General features: G+C 35.6%; 2 protein-coding genes across 2 annotated transcripts; one reads left to right on the forward strand and one right to left on the reverse strand.

The window, feature by feature from the left end:
* Positions 1–899: 899 nt before the first annotated feature.
* Positions 900–22,511, reverse strand: LOC136818111 (ATP-dependent DNA helicase PIF1-like). Its single transcript, XM_067074469.1, has 14 exons — positions 22,411–22,511; positions 22,125–22,185; positions 13,702–13,845; positions 13,387–13,491; positions 13,016–13,138; positions 12,284–12,563; positions 11,173–11,210; positions 6,481–6,545; positions 6,111–6,229; positions 5,789–5,847; positions 5,303–5,432; positions 4,661–4,767; positions 3,893–4,066; positions 900–2,059 (listed from the first exon to the last, which is right to left on the reverse strand). Exons 1-14 carry the CDS (start codon positions 22,442–22,444, stop codon positions 1,015–1,017), a joined length of 2,484 nt encoding a protein of 827 aa, XP_066930570.1. The 5' UTR covers positions 22,445–22,511; the 3' UTR covers positions 900–1,014.
* On the forward strand, positions 14,921–16,844 carry LOC136818067 (putative nuclease HARBI1). The gene is made up of 3 exons (XM_067074429.1): positions 14,921–15,289; positions 15,511–15,675; positions 15,831–16,844. Exons 1-3 carry the CDS (start codon positions 15,063–15,065, stop codon positions 16,624–16,626), a joined length of 1,188 nt encoding a protein of 395 aa, XP_066930530.1. The 5' UTR covers positions 14,921–15,062; the 3' UTR covers positions 16,627–16,844.
* Positions 22,512–22,878: the final 367 nt, after the last annotated feature.

Consider the following 22,878-nt stretch of genomic DNA (forward strand, 5'->3'; position numbering starts at 1 on the left):
TCCAGTGCACTGTATAAGGGTTGGGTAAATCAAGAGAAAATGCACTGAAAGGGTACCTTGTCAGCCATATTGAGCTGCACTGTAAGGGTACGATTTTGAAAAGCAGATTTTGCACGGCACATAGTCGTTAAAATTCCTTCCCTTAAGGTACCACAAAAAGAGTCAGAAAGGTCACAGATTTATCGAATCGATTACGTTTTTTTATTGGTGGCTCTAGCATGCTCTAGGGATTTTACTGATTTTAGATATAATCGCACGATGGGTTATTTTTTCTTATTTGGCACGCCCTCAAAGAGAGCAATTAATCGTTAATTGCATCCTGTAGAGAGCAATTAATCGTTAATCACACTCTCCAATGCAGTATTTAGAAAGAGGATTAGAAAGAGGATAGTCTAACTTAAATTTTGCGGTATAACTTTTTAAGTTTGGTCAAGTAGTTGTCAGTTTGTCAAAAACTGACTATGTTGTAAACGAAAACTGCTTTTAAAAGTATTTTAACAATTAATTATGTCGTAAAAGTCGTTAAATAAGTCAAATACTGAGCTATTTTTTCATTATTTGCATAAATTTAATACACCTTTTTTTACGTGTTTTTTACACTTTTCGAAAAGTGAATTTTGACTTCAAAAGCTTATAACTTGACAACTACTTGACCAAACTTAAAAAGTTATACCGCAAAATTTAAGTTAGCATGTCCTCTTTCTAATAAAAGTGGTTTTGAGTCTAAACAAGACTTTGTTCGGCCTCAGTGGCTCGCCAAACGTCCAAAGTTTTTTCTGAGGCACCCGGTACGAATTCTTAGGTTTAATTCAAGTCAAGGTTTGCCCAAAAGTTTGTGGATAGACTACCTCACTTGAAATTTTCATTGAAAAAAGCTTTTCAAAATCAAGGCCAAAAGATTTAACTGTTGTCCATTTTTCTAAAAAACCAATTATGTACAATATAAAACACCTCTCATATAAACAAAATAACTCTGTATAATTTTCCACAAGCAAAGGAAAAACCGATGAAATATTACTTTGAAATCCTTTTAGATCTTCTACGTTTCGGCCTTGGCGTGTCACTGCCACTACCAAAATCTCGTTGTTGAGTCGGCCAGTTCTCGTTTCTCGGCCTACTTTCATTATTATTCGTCGGTGTTTCCCGACTGTCATTCAAGTTCGGTCGTTTCTGGTCGTTTCTTGCGCATGACGAATCAGAAAGTTGTCTTTTTCCAAGTCTAGAAGAATTGGTACCAAAGTCAACAAAGGGAGTGCTCGTTGTCATTTTCCTTTTAGAAGAAGTATTCGCACTTTGTGAAGCTTTCAATAAATCAGGACAAATGTTATCAAAGAACGAATTCTTTTTGGGTGTAGTAACGATCAGACTGTTCTCGTCCAGTTTCAGCATTTCAGTTTCGAAAAAATCCTCATCATCGTCGTCCCCAAATAAATCTTCCTCCTTACTTTCAGTTTTTTTATTTTTCGAAATCTCAACCGGTTTCGTTTCCTCTTTAGCCTTCGAATTGTCCGCAGGCACTTTTTGTAAATCCGTAAGCCCTTGTTTACACTGGGCGAGTATTAGATCAGCTTTCGATAACAATTTTTGTGCATTTGGCGGAGATATGTTTTTGCCATCGCACAAATGTTTTACTGCTTTGGGTTCATCGTCCGTCAAATCGATTGTAATAGGTTTTTTATCGATTTTATTTGATATCGATAGATCTTTGCTGGTTAACGGTGTATCAATACATTTTGAGCTCGATATGGGTGCAAGTTTCTCCGGAGACACAGAATTGTTATTATTTTTGTCGTCTTTTTTGTTTTCACTTGTCATAAGGGTTTCGTTCAACGGCGTTCTATCAGACGACGGTTTATAACCACTGCATCCTGGCGTGTCAGCACTCGATAGTGGTTTTTCAATAAATGAAGCGCAGTTACTGGATGACGGTTCATGACTAGATGTCGGTGTTTCAGTAGAAGAAGGACTGGGTCTAGGTGGTGGTCTTTTGATCAAACATTTTCCGTAATTATGTTCTTCTAAGATTTGTAAAACCATCTGGTGTCGAGCTTTGAAACATCTGTAATAGAGAAACAAAAGAAAGACCGATAGTAAATGGCAAAACTCCCGTTAGTAACCATCCGTTATTGGTATTACATTTCGCGTGTATCAAATTTCGCGGGTACTTAATTTCGCGATTCTTTAGGCCAAATTTCGCGAAATTCAATACCGTTTAAATTTTTCAAAAATACAAAATCGCGAAATTAAATACACACAAAAATTTTTCGAAATAGGTCAAAAACCGAAAATACTTATTTGTTACACTTAGTTACTATTTTTGTCACTAGTTTTGTTATCATTTTTGGTATGTTTACACCCAATACGTTGTGTTTCAAGTTCAAGCGAAATCAGTCATTTTCTAGCCTCATTCCCACTTTTTGAAAATGCCCAATATAGAGAATCGCGAAATTTAATACACGCGGAAATTTCCAGAAACCATGAACATATAAACGACTGGACATCTATCTTTTATTGTCTCTTTGAAGCGAGCTTCGTTGCCGCCTGTATTTCAAAATTGCTATAAAAAATCCGACAATATTCCGTCGTAATTTTATTTCTTTGAATTGTTTAGGTAAAATGATTGATAGAGCTTGAGCATTACTCCTAATGCACAAAAAGATTATTTTCAAATTTTTTCACGAGTTTGCAATATATTTTATCAACATTTTCAACTCTGAAATGCAGAATTTTAACTGCGTGTATACTTTTGAATCCCTTGTGTCACTCCAATAATTTTTTTTATGACTTGAAAAAAATAGCTTGCCAAAGTTGAGTGCCTGTGTCATAAGAATATCGAAATTAGAATGTGACACTCTCTAAAATTATTAGACACTTTTAAGTCAAAATTTGGAAATATTAGTCGGAGTTTTGACAAGCTGACGATGATTTTGCCTCTGTTATCTTTGTTATGATATAGATAAAAGACTTGAGAAAAGTAGAACAACAAAGACTTTTGTCGAAATTTTGACGTTGTTAGCAAGGTATTCCCAAGAGGTATACCATCAGAATTTATTGTTTCATTTGATGATTTTAACGAGGCGGCAACGAAGCTAGCAGTGTTATCTTCAAAAATACAAAGGAGATGGATGTCCAGTCGTTTATATGTTCATGCAGAAACTGGCAATCGCGAAATTTGATACACGCGAAATATACCGATAAGGTAGTTTCATAATTCAAACCAGCCTAAACTTGAAAGTAAACTATGACCAAGAGATATTTTCAGAGAGATGGAGTTATTGACGCGCTTAGACGGAACAAGTACTTTAGGCGTACAAACTTTCGCGAACAGAAACTTTCGCGAGGACGAAAAATCGCGAAATTGACGACATTTACTTTCGCGAATTTAACGGAAAATCAAGACGTGAAATTGAGAATTTTCACATGAAAAAATGGCTTAGAGACACAAATACTTCTTTGGTTGGCTTGAAACATTTGTCCTTTGACTTATTAGTCTTTTAGTAGGCTAAAAAGTGCCATAAAAGTTACATTTTATTCAAAGTTTGAAGTTTTACAGATTTTCTATCTTGTCAAGAATTTTTCGCGAGCATAAACTTTCGCGAATGGCCCTTCCTAGAATTTTTAAAGACATTTACTTTCGCGAAAAGGGCAAAAATTCGCGAAAATCGCGAAAGTTTCTGCTCGCGAAAGTTTCTACGCCTAAAGTAACTTTAATGTTCTGGTCCGACTGATCTTGTTTTATACTGAAATAGAAGGAAGTAACATTTTAGCATAACTTTGCACACTGATTTCCGTGCATTAATGTCAGAGGGCAAAATTCTTGGAATTACAAAAGACGTACAACTACGAAAAAATTTGCTTAGAGCGTTTTTTTAATCAAGAACGAAAGTTTTACCTGGTTAGCAAAGCGATGCGTCGCTTATAGTTGGATAAATCGTTCCTTTGGCTGAGAAAATCTTTCAAATCACGTTCACCCATGCTCTTGGTACAGTGTGGGAAACTGGGATCTAGCGATGAATAATAATTCAACACTTTTGGATGAGCCGTAACTTTCTTGGGATCGAAGGCTCTAAGATAAAAATAAGAGTGTTACTTTAATCGGATTAATTTTCGCGAGATTAAATTTCGCGATTTCACGAATTTTGCCATTTTCGCGAAATTAAAACTCGCCAACACGCGTGAGATTCCTGATTCGCCAAATTAAATCCACCATAAAACTTTTAAAATTGTATTTTTGGCGGAGAAACTAGTTCCAAGTCTCCATTTGACTCGCGAAATTAAATCTAGAAAATTTCGCGATTTTTTTAGCTCGTGAAATTTAATCTCGCGAAATTTAATCCGGTTAAAGTAAACCTAAGATATGCAACAACAACAACTTAATCACAAATTAGCTAAGGGTGAAAGTCGAAGACCGGTATTCTAGTAGCCTTTACCAAACGTCGCGGCTTTTTTCTACGAATAAAAAATCCTAGCTTTTAGTAGGGTACTCGCTAATATTCTAGCCCTTTCATTAAAATGATGATATGATCTGGTTTCTTGTGAATAGCTTGAAATGCCTGTGTCTGAGGAAGCGTAAATATAAACGCAACCCTTTGAAAAGACCTAAACATCTTTCTGACAACCGTAGGTTCGGGAACAGATCATAATAACATATGAAATTTACCTCAACAACAAGCCATCAAGACTAGTTACACGCGATAATGCAACATATGATTGTCCATGTTCAAAGGCTTTGGCGAGATCAATCTCTACTCGATCCAACGTTACACCCTGTCGGTTAAAGAAGATATTTTGCAGTGGTTCATTGCTATAGTGCAGAGAAGGGTTTGATCTCCCAAACACCCCTGTGTCATAGACCCACTGGGACCCCAGCCCCACTGGAAAGTTTGAGAAAAGTTTAGTCCCCGGTGGGAAAAACCCTGTAATTTCAGCCCCACTTGGAAATTGACTTTGATTTCGTCCCCATTCGAAATTCCATGTTTAAAAATTGCAATCCAAAACTATCCCCCACTGGATTTTTTAACATTGGAACAATAGAATTTCTATCCCCATTGGGATTTCAATAAAAAATTTTATCCCCGCTGAGCAAAAAAGTTCCAACGGGGCTGTAAGACAGGGGTGTTCCCAATTTTGGAATTCACTGAGGTTGTTACACCTTTCGAACTTGAAATGAATGTTTAGATTTCCTTGCCAATAAAGACACTAAATTGGGTAAATTCTCCATTGAAAAGTATGATTGAAAAATGAAAAAACTGTAAGTTTCCGAAACTAATGAAACTAAAAGTAAGATAAAAAGAGATCATACTTGAGATTTATGAACACTGACAGCCCACGCCAATTGCAGAGGGATTTGTGAGCGATATGCCATCGTTTTGCCACCCTGAAGGATCGTATTTTGTTCTGCATTGATTAATATTTCAGTGTTGTTCGCAAACCTTGAAGGATAAAAATATAATCAAACATTTATGCCACCATCTGAAATCATTTTGCTTTTCTAGACTATACAATAGTCTAAGACTAACCATTATCAAAGAAATAAGCTCCAAGCCAAAAGGACATTTGCCATTGGCTTTGCTGTCGATTCGAGTTTACATCCGGTAGGTAAGACTAGCGGTCTTCAAAACTACCGCGACAAATTTTCTCTCTTACTACTGCAATTGCCGGCTGTAAACTTGGCGCGTATAAGTTTTCCCGTATCATTTACTACCAGTGTTACAGACAGTAATCAACTCGATGAAATTCCTCACTAAAGTTGTCTAATAAGGTAAACAATCACAATGAACTATCTCACCTGACAACGGGGAGGACTTCGTCACATCCTGACTCTTCCTCCTCATCAAACATTTCATTCTGAAAAGAAAATCTCGATAAAGAAAAACCATTCATTGCGCTTTTCAAAAAAGGATGGGAAAGTTTTCAACCTCTAGATATATGTGAATATCATACGCAAGCTCCGTTGCTTTTGGAAAATGCGAAAATTAACATTTGAAAATAAATTTTCAATCGTAGCTAAGCTAATGACACTTAAATCATATTGCACCTTCAAAAGTCTCTAAAGGAAATTGATCTCATTTCAGAATACTTCTGAAAATAAATATAAAGTAATTTCTTACGGCGGGGTTTTTTCGATCGAAAAAATTGATGACAACACCTCTGGCACCATTAACAAGACCACCTCTCACATCTTTATTGCTCAATAACATCACTTGTGCACCAACTTTCAAAACCAACTCTTTAAACATAAAAATAAACATGTTAAAAGAGGCCCTCTTTCAGAGTGAGGTAAATGTCAAACCAAAATTTGATCAAACATCATTTGATTTGATTGGTATACTTGACAGCTGAGAATTCAGAAGAAATAACTCATACAATAGCAAGATTAATTCAAGGGATGATGAGGCGGTTTGATTTTTTGAAGTACTGATAAATTTGACTTGAACAATCTTTTTTTGTGGTTGGTGATCATTTTCCAAAAAAACTTACTTTTAGGAAATCTAGCTGTTGTTTCAAGTTGCTTTTTGTAATATTCATTGTTAGCGAAATCGTATCTGGAAAAAAGAAAAGTTTTGAACTTATCAAGAACGCCGATTCCATGTTTCTACGTGTTTTTTGCAAATCTTCTGCGACTCGATTTAATAAAATCAATAAAAAGAACAACGCGCGGTGAATTAAAAAAAAAGAGTAAAAAATCTCCATAATTTCATTCGCTTGTACTGGCTTGTACGACTTCAATCTCATCTTCTTTTTTTTTTTTTTTTTTTTTAGAAGAAAAAAAGGAAAAATACTTTGTCTTTATCACAAAAACGTATACGTAGTAAAATCGAATATTTACATAGCTTACAGAAAAATATATATATAATAAATTAAAAAGCTAAGGCTATAGCCGGAGCCTATCCCGGTATGGATCTTGATGATAAAACATGGTAAAAATGATAAGATTAGATAAAAAAATAAAATTAGATATTTGCAATTGTTTCACTGACAATGGGGTTACCCTTGTCTAGTTTTTTTTATTTTTTTTTATATTTTTTTTTTATTAATTGTCTTTCAGGCTCTTCCATATTTTACAATGGCTATTCGTCCTATGTAAAAATAATCATATTTAAATAAAAAGATAATTATATTCTATGAAAAAAATATGACGTAGAAACAAAACACACACACACACACACAAAAAAACAACAAAAAAAAAACAACTCAAGAATAGTGACAGAGCTCACAAAATTGCAGATTGTAAAACCGTAAAACTGTAGCAACAAAACACAAAACAAAACTCAAGGATACTGACAGAGCTCGCAAAATTGCAGAAAAAACAAAAAACAAAAAAAAAAACAGGAATTATAGATTGTTGGTGTTGTAGTGGTTGACTAGGAAAAGTTCGGTTGAGTTGTAATAGTGTTGAAGTGGCTAATCCTGCGAAAATTTCAGTGTTGATCAGACCACCAGACTAAAATATCAAGTAAATATTGTAAGGTAAATATTAATAATATAACCACTAGACCTCATGATCATAGAATCTACAATATATAATAAAAATGGTGCCAAGAAAAAAAAAAAACTGGCACGACCCGAAAAACGTTGCTAAGACTTGAAAATGATGAGAAATTGTAGAGTTGAATACTGCTAACTCGAACGAAGAAAACTATAAGATTGAGTAATGTATAGAAAAATCTAACAGTTCTTTCTGCGACCTACACGATCGGCTTCCTCTAATACACATAGCAACAGCGCTTATTAGGGAGAATGAAATCTTTCTTCGCAACCACATAACCATTAGAGAGTAGGTGATGTTCTTTTTCTCACCGAGAGTCTCTGCTAAACGAGAGTAAAATTTTGTTGTTTCTCGCCCCATTCCACCAGTAGCGGAGAAAACAAGGGGAGTAAACGAACCGTGTTCAATTTGAAGAATGCGTTCACCATAAGATTTCTTTTTCTCCTTTTTGTTTATTTCAAAACACTTTTTGAGGCTCTGGTTGGCGTATCGCTTGGCAAGTGGGTTAAATACCCTTATATCAAAAAAGGCCAACTGTCCTGCTTGCCAGAAACCCCGTGCTTTAATGTCTAAACGTGCATTGTCTGAAACAATAGCTGAGCGTTCATTAAACTCCTCTCCAGTGAGAGGTGTAAGAGCTGGCTCAACACAAACATCCTTGCATGTGTTACTCAGAAGGTTCGCCGTCAAATTTCGTAAATTATTATGACGAAGTGAAACAAATCCTCCTTTCTTGCACGTGAGTGAATGTTCAATCGTAAACGTTTCACCACACTCGCATTTGGCTGGTAGACGTTTTAGATTCCACCCGTATCGAAGGCGAATCAAGTCCCAAAATACGTTCTTTAGGATATTGTACCCCTCTTCAAGAAGAGGTAGCTTCGTCAACCAGATAGAAGCGCCTTTTTCGGAACTTATTTCAACGGCCTTTCGCTGGTGGATCGGAAGTTGTTCGATTATGGTTTTCCGTCTGGCTTCTTGTCTCTTGGATTTTTCGGAACGGATTTCTCTTTTGATGCCGTGGCTTTCGTTGTATTCGTGAAGAAAATGCTTTCGTTGAGCATTTGAGAGACTTCGAGTGACTTTGATCGAGTTTTCAAATTCTTGGTCGGACAGCTCGGTGTAGATAGGGATAGCAAGACCTCCCATTTTCGTTGGGAGTGAAATCAGCTGCCGCTCGATGGGGGAACAATGAATACCATCTGTTATGGCAGGTATGAACTCGTTGTCCAAAACAAAATCGAACTCCGCTAGCTCATCTACGATGTTGGGAATCGTACGCATCAGGTATGTTAGCTTGTGTTTGAAACCTGCCGTAAAGCAAGTGTATGCTGCCTGCGGTTCGATCTGGGCAATTTTTGACAAGACTTTTAATTGGTCAATTAGTTCCTTGACTTTCTCCCGGACGAAGGACTTTTTATAGCCCTCTGAGCCAATCGTTGCTCCGAGGTGTCTTTTTCCTTCAACAGTTACATTTACTTTGCTATCTTTAAAGGTACTTCTAGCAGCTATTTCAAATCGTTGCTTGGTGATGAGCCATGACTTTGTTGCCTCAGGATAATAGCCAAAATCGGGACCAAGTGAACATAATTGCTTCCACCAAAACAAAAGCTCATCGATTTTTCCAGCTGCAGTCAGGTCGTCTGCAAAACCGGCTGATACAGTAGCGTGGTTTTTTGTTATGCTCGCATTGACTAGCATGAAGATCAGGGGTATTATTGCGACAGCATATATCACCATGGCGACTGGGTCTCCTTGCGTTGTACCCTCCTTCGAAGATATCTCTACTCCACCGATTACGAATAGCCGCAGGTTCTCGGCATAACAGTTACGAGCGAATATGGCGAGAGGTGGACATACGATACCAACATTGTGAAGAAACGCTTTTCGGTTAATAGCATTGAAAGCATTGCTCGCATCGACCAACAGGACGGCCTCTGATTCTTCTTGATCGAATTTGGTTCGCATGGCATGGATAGTTGACTCACACCCTGCTTCTAGCCCTGCGCAAGTTTGAAGACAGCCGACTGATGAGATGATTTCCTGACGAAGAGCAGCAGTGACGACTTTTCCGGCTATTCGTCTGAGGATTTCTCCGACTCCGATGGGGCGAAGTCCAGGGTTTTTGTCCAGTGGTATAAGTCTAGATGCCAAAAGTGCTTCGATTGATAAGGAGTTCACTTTTTCGGTGCATAGCCTTTTTATCACTAAGGCTAGTGTTTTACATAGATCAGAAGATCTGGTGCCATAACAGTTCGATGTTAAAATTCTGCACCAGCTATTTGCATCCAGCCCCGATGGACCGGCACCACCTTTCGTTGTCGATGCAGCTTTTCTCAACATCTCCTCGTCAATCATTTCGAATTTGATCGGATGGACTGGCTTTTCCTCGTCGGTCAGCAATGCGTTTTCTGGTGGTTCCTTCGCCTCAGGGTGCTTTTGACGAAGAAGTTGGAGAGTCTTTTCATTGATGAGAAGGATGCCGTTCTCCATGTTATTTGTCAGGATTTTTATGGCTCCATTAATGTTGCCTCTCTGCATTTCTTTCAGGAAGCGTTTCGAGGTTTCCGCGATTGCTTTTGGTTTGCTCGAACTTTTCAAGTTCTGTTGAATTGCTGTACTTTCCTCTAGCAGTTGATGGAACTCTCCTTTCATCCAAAGCTCCAGCCTTCTTTTTAGGTGAGCACTGTGATCTTTCGCTTTGGATTTCGGTGAAGGCTTTTGAAGAAGTAACTGAGGCATAACCATTATCATTTTGAATGATATAATTGCTAAGGGAGAGTCATGTAACCATTCGTTGAGAAGATAGTTATTTTGTTCAATGTAGCTCTTCCCAACTTTGCCGAATGGCAGCATAAATAAATTTCTCCTCCAATATACAATCTTCTCATATATGTATTCAATACTTCTTACCACATGGGTGTTGTCGTAGTCTCCCCATGTATACAATGGGTTCTCATTTTGAATGTTTGTTGGTATTGATTGTTCTGATTGTTGGCTGTCATTTTCTGCTATTGATGGTTGGTCTGGAGTCTCGACGAGAGGAGGCGGTGCTGGAGCTGTTTTTGGTTTTGCTTTACAGAATCTTTGATGATTCTTCAGTCCAGCATTACCTTTATACTTTTTGTCGCATCGATCACACGTTTTCAATTCATTGACGACAGTCACTTGTGTGTTGGTTTGTGGTGGTGACGCTTGCATTTCAAATCTTGGGCTGGATCACTTCAGATAATGGGGCAGTCCCAATAGGGTTGGTTACCTCTAGCTTCTGTTATTCCCCAAAATCCACAGCAAGCAATGAAAAGTGTTTCAAAGCAAAGTAAATCTATTTGTCTGGAAATATATAACGTTCACAGCCATCGCAAGATTTAGTTTCACTTTCATTTTCATTGTTTACATTTATCATCCGCCATCTTTGTTTACAACCGCCACTCTTCTTTTCAATTCAAATTCAAATCCCATCCTCTTTTGCGTTTATTACTCGTGCAAGTTAATAACTTACAATGTCAAAAGAAAAATACAGTAATAACTTTCAAGATTTTATAATCATTTCGAATCAACTGTGGGATTGAATCTCGTAAAATGTTTAGCTAAAATAATTATGACGTATTCGATGTAGAGCGCTATTCGTTTGATATATTTAAGGTCCAAGAAAAAGAAAAGAAATCAAATTTTATTCTTACGCATCAAATGTTTGAGTTATTCCTGGGAGTTTGTTTAACTAAAAAATAAACAAAAGTCAAGAAGATGATAGAAAGATAGTAGTGTTAACATAGAATGCACCCCCCCTGAACTTAAGGGGTGTAAACCATTGTTGCTTGATTGGGGCTGTATTTTTCAAAAAATACTGGGGGCTAGTGTTGTGTAATAGAACTGGGGCAGAGCTGATAGGTTGAAGATATTTTAAATCATGTTAAAAATCTATGCTGTGTGGGAAGGTTTTATCCCTCTTGAAAATGTTTTTTTTTGGAAATTTGCATGCAAAATTTCTTTGATATTTTGCTTTGTGAAGATGTTTCTAGAATTTAGCCCGGGGTTATTTTCCTTAGCCCCCCTGAAAAATGCTGGGGGCTGGACCCCTCTGCACACTATGAGTTAATTTTTTGGAAAGGAGCATTAGCACTTTGTTGAAGGGATCTTTTGAAATGGCTATATTAAAATAATGTGCAGGTCTGGAATATTAATCCTTATAATCATCAGGAAAAATCGGTACATCCTGCTTAATATTGGACAATAAGCGACTCTCCACGATTCTCCCTTTTTGAAAAGGTATACCCATTCAAAAATTTTAAATATGATGGTCAAGATTATGGCCTTATTCCAACAAGTCAACCTAAATTTAGAAGTTAAAAGGGCCTTTCAATAAATTTTACTGGTGCTCCAAATAATGATCTTTCTGTCTCAAGGTAATCTGCAGCAGAAATAAAAAAAGGCTGGACATTTGATAGAGTTTGAATGAAATTGTGGTTTTGTACTTGTTGAAAAGATTTCCATACTATAAAATAGAAAAGATTCTCAAAAAAAATTAAAATGAGGAAGAAAAAAACAATTACATGCAGAATTTTCCTATTATTATAGAAAATTTCTTCACGATTTCTTTTTCTTCATTTTACATAGTAATTTTCCAAAATTTTTTGATTTTTTTCTCTGTGATAAAATTCAATAATTCAACATCTTTTTAACAAGTATGAAACCGTTATGTTATTCAAATTCTATCATAGCCTTTTTGTCTCCACTGAAGATCATTATGATACAGAACAGCCACACTACTACTACAATCTTAAATGTAATCACCTCAGTTTGATTGACACGATCACAAGTCGATCTCAAAGGGAACAAACACGTTGGCTTGATTCCATCATTCGGGAAAAGCGTTTTATTGCATTTCTGTAGAACTTCAATGTCTAGTTTCGTGTAAGAGCCAACTCGTAACCGATTTAGCAAGGACACAAATCCCAGCTCTTTTTGACGGAACACTTTGTCCAGAACGACAGTTTTATGGATACAATTCTTCCAAGCATCAGTTTCGAATGCAAAGCGGTCACATTTTACTGGAGGCAACTGCAGAAAGTCTCTGAAAGATGAAGACAAAAAGTTTCTGAATGAGGCAGTGCTAGTGAAATGATGATACTAATCTGATGGTTACAATTCCTTGCTATGACAACAATACTAAGGTGGATTATTTTCGGCCTACCTAATACTAAGAAATAAAAGCCAAATCCAAGTAATAAAATTTATTAAAAAGTGCTTGAAGAACAACGGAGATGACTCATCTCATCCTCTATTACATTGCTTTCAGATCCAGAAATTCTTGTCAATGATGATACAGAATGACCTACTAGTACTACTAAGTTTTACTGTAACTGTTTCTAAGTACAGACTAACTTAAGTTAGTCTGTACTTAGAAACAGTTACAGTAAAACTTAGAAGAAATTGTACGAGCGCTAAAATCAAGGTTTTCTGGTAGAAGTAATTGGACTGAGAGCTTTTTTCTTCTAAGAGATTATAATATATAACTTAACTTACCCACACAAAACAAGTTGAATTCCACCAAAGGGTGCATAATTCTGTCGAACGATACGAGCAACTTCTTCAATTTTTTCAAACAAGAAACCATCGATCATAGAAATCTCGTCAATAATCAGCACCCTAAAAAATCAGAGCATCATAAATGGTTTGATTCCTTCATTAAAGATAGTCAGTTTACTAATAAAAATCTCACTCAAGACTTTTTTCATTGAATATTTTCAATAAATTATCATACACCAGAATGAGGTAAAAATGATCTTAATAACTATTACCCTGACATTAAATTGAAATCTTCCTTCCAACTTTAATTTTTAAAAAATGACCCTAATACTTGTGCTATCTCTGGTGCAATTTTCAACGAAACTTACTGGCAACGTTCCCATCTATCCTTGACTTCCCCTTTGTATCTTTTATACAAAATTTGATCACCATATTCTTTAGCTGGTTTATCACCAAGCCCAATACCAGCAAAACTGAAAACACAAACGTTGAAAATGGTCTTTTATTGATTTTTTAAATTTTAATAAAATCATTGTCATTGATTTCTGATTTTCCAATTTTAGGTGAAGCTAATTAAAACATTTAGAATTAGAGTAAATCAAAGGATTTTTAAATTTATATTAGCTGGTGTACAAATTGGTCAAATTCCTTTATTATTTGGGTCTAGTTAAAGTATCAATAACCTGTGCAATGTAGAACCTCCAATATTACATGCAGCAACACCTGTGCTTGCAGTGACATAAACTTTCTTTTTCGGAAGACTATCAATGATCTTTTTTAACAAAAACGATTTTCCAACACCAGCAGAACCAGTAATGAATACACTACTGTAAATGTAAAAATAAAATGACATAAACTTTACTTGATTGTTTTAAAAGACTGTGATCTGATACTTACTTAAGGTTATTAAACATAAATAAGGCTTTTCAAAATTGATTAACAAGATCTTTCAGATTGAGCAAGTTTAAGGCTTTAAAACCTTATAGTGATAATATTAGTTTTGAAATAATTAATAAAGAGATCTGAAGAGATGCAAAATTTACCATTTTTTTATTAGAATATCATCAACAACATTTTGTTGATCTTCTGACAGTTACTTATCGTCGCAAACGCCGGTTAACGGTTTTGCTTGCACATCAAAAGCCTTTAAAATACGATAATGTGGGTTAATTCCTGACATCGTTTTGGCTTAAAATGCCGAATAAAATAATAAAAATTATACTTCTAAACTTTCTACATTAGTCAAGATTTTGTGTCTGTAAGCCTCGTGTTCAATGAAATGCCATAGTGACCCTGTCAAAATTATGGTGGGTACCCGTCGTTGCAGACGCCCAAAGGTGTCTGAGGTGGTGAGAGGGTTGCTTCTAGGAAAGAAAGAGCCTTAGTTGTGAAGGAGAGGCTCGCGCTTTGCGGTTGAGCACTGAAGGTTTTCCCGTTTGTTGGCTTCACACGAGGACAGCTTAAGACCGGCGCATATGCAATGCAACCAACATTGAAACCTTTTTAAATAATGTTAGACGAAGTTTAATCATCAAACAACAATGTTGGATTTTGTTGCGTGTGTTGATAAAAAATAATTCGAAATCGTGCAACAAAAATGCCACACCTTTTTATTTGAAACTTTGTGACGTCGCAGTACTTTTTTATGAAATTGACGTCAGAACTTTTTTCGTTTACAAATAGCAGTGTAGAGTCTTCTCTAATCCGAGTTTTCTACGCTTGTCAAACTTAGCGCGAGACTTTTTGTATCGAAGGTGGATAGGTTTTCCAGCCGCGGCGTTCAAATTTTAGACAGTGTTCAGGGCTAGAGCCTGAACCTTTCATGTTTTTAAAAACACATTGCTTACCTGGTTTGCAGAAAACACTTTTGGTCACGAATGGTTCAGTTTTCAAGTTTGTAAACACCGGTCCTTCTTGGTTACCATTTTGGAATAATTGATTTCGCGCAAAATGGACTGGTACGTAATCCAGCGATTTCGAATGCATAAATTACCACGTTTCCATAAATTACCTCGGAAAAATTTTTTTGTAAACATAAACAAATATGGCGGATGAGAGAAAGAGAAAAGTGTTATTGTCACTCTTTGTGGCAATGGAAGATAGTGATATGGATGATAGCAGTGGCGACGAAGAAGAGGAATTTATTAACTTTTTACCTGCTCTTATGAATGAGTGTACCCAAAGGCAAGACAGAACTCAACAGCGGGTTATTGATTATTTCGAACTTACAATTTCAAGACTCCCTGATATCGACTTCAAGTCTCACTTCAGGTAAAATAAATACTTTTCACTCACTCCTCGCCTCATTACCAACATTCAGAAACTCTCTTCTGTAAAATGCTACGTCATAATTGCCTACTTATAATATAAAAGGACAGAGATATAAGCATTTTTAGAATAGGTGGAGGCAATTTTTGTGATTTCTGAAAGAGTAGAGGGGAATGAAGGTTCAAGGAAATGAATTAATAAAATTTATTTGACATCATTTGTAGGTTGCGACGTGAATCCCTTGAGATTTTGTGTCAAAGACTTTGCACGTCAGAATATTTGCAAAAGGGACAGAAAGGTGGTAGAGAGGAGATCAAACTGGCAAAGAAGTTATGTATGTATTTGTGGTTTTCATCCACCAAAGAAACAAATAGAAGTATTTCTAGCCGGTATGTATGTGTCAACGATTTCCGAATTTTTTATCGAGCTTTGGTATTGTTATTTTACTAGTTTTAACCGTTCCTTCATCTTCGCCCTTTGGCTCTAGCTAATTATTTATATAGTCAATATTTTCAACACCTTTATTTATTTAATTTTCCTTTAGATTTGGTGTCACATATTCGAGTGTTGGTCGTGTTGTGGATAGAGTGACGAAGGCTATTTCTGCTATCATGACGAAACAGGAAATTGTGTGGCCGACTGGCAATCGTCGGAAAGTTGTAGCTCGTGGTTTTCAAGCAATGAAAGGCATTGAAAACGTCATTGGTGCCATTGATGGTAGTCACATACCAATTAGTGAAAGAACAGAAGACAACAAAGTTTATGTTAATAGAAAACATTTTGAGTCTGTTGTTCTACAAGGCTGTTGTGATCATGTTTTACGGTTCACGGATTGTTTTACTGGCTTTCCGGGGTCGACTCACGATGCAAGGGTTTACGAAAATTCTACAATTCGACGCAGAATTATTGCTGACCCAGTATCGATGGTTCCTGAGGGATCAATCATACTGGGTGATTCAGCATATAAATTGGAAACATACATGATGGTACCCTATAAGGATACGGGTAATATGAATCGAACGAAAAACCGGTACAACTACAAACATTCCGCTACCCGAATGGTAATTGAAAGAGCCTTTGGTTTGTTGAAAGGTCGTTTTTGTAGGCTCAAATACTTGGAGCTTAGAAACTTAGAGCCTTTGAATAAATTCATAATTGCGATGTGTACACTTCACAATTTTTGTATTAATGAGGACCTAAGACTTAATCTGGATCCTTCTGAAGTTGATTTTGATATTGAGTTTGAGGACGTTGGTCACGATGCATACTACAATGAAATTTATGGGGCTGCTTTAGTGGACGCAGAGAGAAAAAGGGATGAGATTGCTGAAAGTATGTGATGGTTTGGTTTTGTTTTTTTTCAAAGTTAGTTTTGTTAGCTAGTTAAGTTACTAATGTTCGAAAAATCCTCCTATGTTTTTTAGCCGAAAGAAAACAATTTTTAGGTTGGATAAAATTTTCTCAAAAAGACATAAGCAATTGCAATTATTTACTTTAGGTGATTTTGCACAAAGTGCGATAGAGTAAATATAATTTTCCAAAAACCTTTTTCTATAGTTGTGGAATGTAATATTGTTTACGTAGTTTAGTTTTTTTGTAATTTTAAGAATTATTTATACTGAATTATTTAAATGTGTACATAATAAAGTTAAATGAATATTTATATCAACTTATATAACTTGTACACGTTTTTTATAAAAATAAACTAAGAAAACATGACTTCGATGGTCAAAATATTAAGAACAAGATTTTAAGGCTTTGTTGACTCTGAAAACTTAGCTTATAGTATGAAAAATACTCAGAAATTGGTGAAGAAATTAAGAACAAAGAACATTTTTAGGCTTTAAACTAGAAAGGTTAACATAACTTAAAAAGACCAGCTTTTTAAAAACAGAAATCATAATTTATCCAAAAGTCGATCGTAAAATGCCATTTTTTCATTGTGTCTATTTTGGAGTCTTTCCTCTTTTGCCTGTTCTCTCTCTTTCCTCTTTTCTTCCCACGACTGCATCCACTGTAACAACTGGTTTGATGCAGTGACGGCCGCGGGGACGTACTTTCCTCTTTTTCTCTTTTTGTCTTTCTTCGATTTTCTTCTCTTTCGCTCCTTCAATGTCAATTCTGCCTTATCAACGTCTTCGTCTGCTTTTCTTTCATCATCACTATCATCACTGCTTTCATCACTATTCTGTTCTTCGTTCTCCTCGTCGTCTTCTTCTTCCGGGCTTTTCCTCTTATTGCAATTGTTCTTTTCGCTGGTCATAACTTCACCACATGAACTAATCGTAATGCGTGGCTCAATGTTTGGTTGTCCACCGAGAACTTCATCAAGCTCATCGAAAAACTTTGACTTCTTTGGTGAACCACCTGATTGTAAACGGTTTTGATCTTTTGCTTTTTTGTACGGCTTGCGTATTGTGTCAAAACGTGTCGAACACTGTTCTGCGTCTGGCAAATCATCCTCTTTCTCGCCACGTTTAACCATTTCTGCCACAACATCATTTCTTATTATATTCCAAACTTTTGTTTGCGTGTATCGAGGCGAATCAATCATTGGTACGTACTTTTTGTAGACCTGGATCAGATAAAGTGTCCAGTTTTTTGACCAACGATATGCCTTTTTTTTGTTACTTGCCGACGACGATGGTGGAGCGTTATCAGTAGAAAGATTTTTGGAGCAAGTTGGTGCTTCACTGCCCGGGACCACTTGTTGTTCGATATCCAATGCATTGTTTTTGGTTTGTTTTTTAGAAGATTTTGTGTTTTTTTTTGACGATTTTGTTTTTGTTTTTTTCGATTGCAAAGAAGCAGCTTCCACAGCTCCTGGTCGACATTTGATATGGCACTTCAAAGATTTCTTTTTATTAATGTCTGCATATTCAGACAGCTTGATGTTTCGAATGTCATCTTGTGACTCTTCCAGTAAGCTTTCACAACTGCTGCTCAATGACTCAGAATCCGACGACATGATGATAAATTTTCAATCTTGAATCTTGACTGCTGAAACTTGTCAATCAGAACCTGTGTATTTTTATTTTTTTGATCCGATGACGCCCCCTTTTTGTTTACATAATCACCCTCCCTACGGAATAATTTATGCAGATTATGCGTTGCTAAGTCACGTGACTATCCGAATAATATTCCCGGAAACACTTCTAAATGTCTCGAAAGGTTCACAAAATGGTGGTGTTTCTGGGAAATGGCATTTTTGCCTGAGTTTAGTGGAGAAAATACAGAGTTGATTTATGGAAATACCAGGAACACAGGAAATGCTGGAAACACACCACCTCGAGAGGTAAGGTGTTTCTGGTAAAAAGTTTTTGCCAAAAACACCCAGAAAACCATGAAAGGTTCAGGAAAGGTGTTTCAGGTAAAAGTGTTTTCAGTGTTTTCAGGACTTTTTTGACATGAAAGGTTCAGGCTGAAAATCCTTTGACATGTCTTTGAAATTTATTGACAAAATGACCCTTTTGAACCAAACTATTAACAGGGTCGTTAAATATGACCTTTGTAGACTTTATTTTACCCTATGTAGCAAAAATTCTTATTGTGCTCAATAAGATGTTTTCAATATCGCAAGGTAGAAATTTTCAGTAGGAAAATACTACAAAGAGCTGTTTTAGAGGTGTCAATTTGACCATGTCAAAGTATTGACGAAATGAAATTTTTGATAAAAATATTAACACAGTTAATGAATATTAAAAGCTTCGCAAACCAATTCCAAGAAATATTTATAGGATAGAGATAGATTGACCCCCTATTTATATTACAGAGCCTTTTTTAGACATTTACGTGTATTCTTCTTATTCTTATCGTCTTATAATAAGAGTCATAAGAGGGAGTATGTTTAGGAAAAGGAAAGTTCTTATAATAAGAGCGAATAAGAGTCATAAGAGAGAGTAGGTTTAGGAAAAAGAAAAAATCAAGATAATGGCCTTTTGTTTTATACTTCAGTATACTTATATGAGGCGAAGAGAATATTTACTCACTACGTAAATATGCTAAATATTCTTTTAAATAACACTTTTTTCAAGTAAATATAAAGCACAGACTTGTGTGTTAGCATTCAGATATTAGAAAAACCAATTTTTTTAGAATAGAGATTTCGAACAAGCGAAGGAGAGTTCTGGTCTGTAAAGTATACAAACTGAGTAGGTAGTAAGTAGTAAGTAGTAGGTAGTAAGTATTAAGTAGTAGGTAGTAGGCGTTTTGTACTTGCCGCTAAAAATATTGCTCTTATTATCCTAAATTCTTTTGCATGGCACAATATTTTCAAGCATTTATAAATGGGTTATTATAAAGACATATATGATTACAGCAATTACTGTAATTAAATAACATACAAGAAATCCCCATTTTGTCTTAATGGAGCATTTGATCGGGGGAAAGTCTTGACGTGCCTAGCATAAAGCGACTTAGCAGTGAAAGGGAAACCCCATTTTGAGATCTCTCTATTCTCGAAATTTGTATTCATTGAACAGAGGCGGCTTACTTTACACGTTAAGATTTATTTTTTGTTATGATGATTGTCAATAAATTATACATTGTAAAGAAAGTACCTCTACTGATAAAGTTATTGTATGATGCGAAAATGTAATTAAATCCAAAATCAACACAAAAAGAAAAAAAGTTCCTTTTTGTCTTCCCGCAGCGATTGTTGTTCAATCCGTTTGTTATACTTTAGAGCGACATGAATACAATTCGTTTGTTTAAAATCATATCAATCAGCAAAATGGCGTAATGTGTTTTCAAAGACGGGGGTATACTAATGTAAATTTGATGTTTAAAATTAGTATAAAATTCTGATTAATAAAATTTTCAACTGATACTAATATGTTAAATATATTATTTCAAACTATACATTATTCAAATTAGTGTGTGTCTATTAGCCAACGAGTTTTTGTAATCATCAAGAAAGTAATCATTACCCCCGTCTTATTCTTAAGATTGCTAGATGGCGATTCCCTTCAAAGAGTGTTTTGATTGGCTGTTTTGTTAAATAGCTGACATTCTACGAATAGCTGTCAGACGAAATAAAAAGAAGGTCGATTTTTCATGTCTTATTCATTTCAGAGATTGGCGACGTTGAGTTAGTTAGCACGTCTATAACATAATTTCATCTAAAAAAAATTGAATATAACTTGTGAACGTAATCAACGATTTATCATTTGGAAATTTTATCAAGAGACGAAAAGATGGATCTAGTGAAACGAGTTAAGGAGAGAAATCCTCTGGCTAATATTGATACAAAAAATGTTAAAAGAAGAGGAGCAAGTATAGTACGAGATTCAATTCACCAATTCAAAAGACTATCATCATGCTCATGGGATGAGTTCGATATTTCAAATTACGCTGATGAAAACAATGTTATCGAGACACAAAAGTTTCAATTACGACAAAATAAAATCAAAATGAACTTATACCCAAGTGATGGGCAACCATGTGCTTGTGTTTGTAGTTGGGAAGTCACATTAACCAAAAAACTACCTGGAAAAACCAGAAAGTGTAAGATTGTACACACAAACAGAGCACATGAAATTCGTGCTTTTACTGGTAGGATTACAGTGTTTGAGGATAAGATTGCAATCTGGGGATCAATCAAAGATGGCCATGATGGTGGTGAGGATTTTGAATTAACTTTAACGAAACCAGCAGATGGTTATTACTCGGAAGGACATCTCTTAGAAGGATTCTTGATGCGTGGTAACAGGAGTAAGAAAGGTACTGGACAGTTACAGGAGCAAACCCATGATGTCATTGTTTATGCTAGTTAGAATTCTATTGGTTGATTTGATGATATGTTACTTGGGAAAAATGAAAATCAAAGAGGATTTGTGGATGGAACTCTTTTAAAATGAGAAAGACTAAAATACTAATATTTATGTTAACAAATTAATTTATGCACATTTTTAAATACGTTGATAATAATGTTTTGGTTGTGTTTCTCTCTAGGCTGGTCTGGGTCCGCAATTTACACTGCACAGTCGCTAGACGGTTCCCGTCGTCGCAAACGCCGGTTAACGGTTTTGCTTGCACATCAAAAGCTTTTAAAATACTATGTGGGTTAATTCCTGACATCGTTTAGGCTTAAAATGCCGAATACAATAATAAAAATTATACTTCTAAACTTTCTACATTAGTCAAAATTTTGTGTCTGTAAGCCTCGATGATATGTCTTTTTAAGATAACGGAAGTTTGTGTTCAATGAAATGCCATAGTGACCCTGTCAAAATTATCGAGGGTACCCGTCGTTGCAGACGCCCAAAGGTGTCTGAGGTGGTGAGAGGGTTGCTTCTAGGAAAGAAAAAGCCTTATTTGTGAAGGAGAGGCTCGCGCTTTGCGATTGAGCACTGAAAGGTTTTCCCGTTTGTTGGCTTCACATGCGGACAGCTTAAGACCGGCGCATATGCAATGCAACCAACATTGAAACCTTTTTAAATAATGTTAGACGAAGTTTAATCATCAAACAACAATGTTGGATTTTGTTGCGTGTGTTGATATAAAATAATTCGAAATCGTGCAACAAAAATGCCACACCTTTTTATTTGAAACTTTGTGACGTCGCAGTACTTTTTCATGAAATTGACGTCAGAACTTTTTTCGTTTACAAATAGCAGTGTAGAGTCTTCTCTAATCCGAGTTTTCTACGCTTGTCAAACTTAGCGCGAGACTTTTTGTATCGAAGGAGGATAGGTTTTCCAGCCGCGGCGTTCAAATTTTAGAAACCTTAATATGTTACTGGGCTAGCGTTACAGACATTTTTCATAAACTCATTTAGTATAGAAGATATTAGTTTTGAAATAATTAATAAAGAGATCTGAAGAGATGCAAAATTTACCATTTTTTTATTAGAATATCATCAACAACATTTTGTTGATCTTCTGACAGAACGTTTGAACCTGAAATAAAGTTAAAGAAGAATTAAATGTCCTTGAAATAAAAAGCAATATAATATACTTTATATGCTAATTTTGATACAAAGGAAGTTACTTCAGCGCATATAAAGAAAATTAAAAGAATACAAATCTTTTTTATAAAATCTCAAGTCTTTCATTTTTATTCTTTAAAAAAATTTGAATGAAGAGGGCAGGATTAATTACTTTAAAAATATTGATATTGCTTACCTGCGATAATATTAGAAGATGTAGTCTGAGACATATTTCTGCTTCATGCCAGTTTACATATTTTCAAGATTACTACTACTTTTAACATAAGAAACAGATAAAAGTTTAGATTTTTATAATTCATAAGCATGGATGAGGTGGTCTTTACTGTGCTTACTATAAGATACTGAAAGATGCTTTATTGCAGTGCTTATGAAATAAGGTGAAATATTGAAATATTATTTTTAAATTTTATAGCCGATTATTTTTAAGCTTTTCCAAATTTGAGGCTGAATATGACTATACCGTAAAATTGGGTAACTTGCATCAGACACTTTTCATAGACTAGTCGGAATACCTATTTTTACTTGCAGGATTGATGGTAACTTTTCATCTTCGTTATTTTTAAAATGAAGCACGACCGAAAAAAAAACATCAGAAAGTTTTCCAAATCCCCTAGAGCCTGAACCTTTCATGTCAAAAAAGTCC

The sequence above is a fragment of the Clytia hemisphaerica genome, unplaced genomic scaffold (genome assembly GCF_902728285.1).
Source record: "Clytia hemisphaerica strain Z4C2 unplaced genomic scaffold, Clytia hemisphaerica genome assembly, whole genome shotgun sequence".
NCBI classification, from domain to species: Eukaryota; Metazoa; Cnidaria; class Hydrozoa; order Leptothecata; family Clytiidae; genus Clytia; species Clytia hemisphaerica.

Bases quoted from the DNA above. Each gene is read 5' to 3' on its own strand.
- LOC136818067 (XM_067074429.1), top strand. From the start codon at position 15,063: ATGGCGGATGAGAGAAAGAGAAAAGTGTTATTGTCACTCTTTGTGGCA. The intron at 15,290-15,510 runs GTAAAATAAATA...CATCATTTGTAG, and splicing joins GACTTCAAGTCTCACTTCAG to GTTGCGACGTGAATCCCTTG. The intron at 15,676-15,830 runs GTATGTATGTGT...ATTTTCCTTTAG, and splicing joins AATAGAAGTATTTCTAGCCG to ATTTGGTGTCACATATTCGA.
- LOC136818111 (XM_067074469.1), bottom strand. From the start codon at position 22,444: ATGTCTCAGACTACATCTTCTAATATTATCGCAG. The intron at 12,564-13,015 runs GTAAGTTAAGTT...TTCATCTTTCAG, and splicing joins ATTCAACTTGTTTTGTGTGG to AGACTTTCTGCAGTTGCCTC. The intron at 4,768-5,302 runs GTATGATCTCTT...TTTAACCGACAG, and splicing joins TCAGTGTTCATAAATCTCAA to GGTGTAACGTTGGATCGAGT.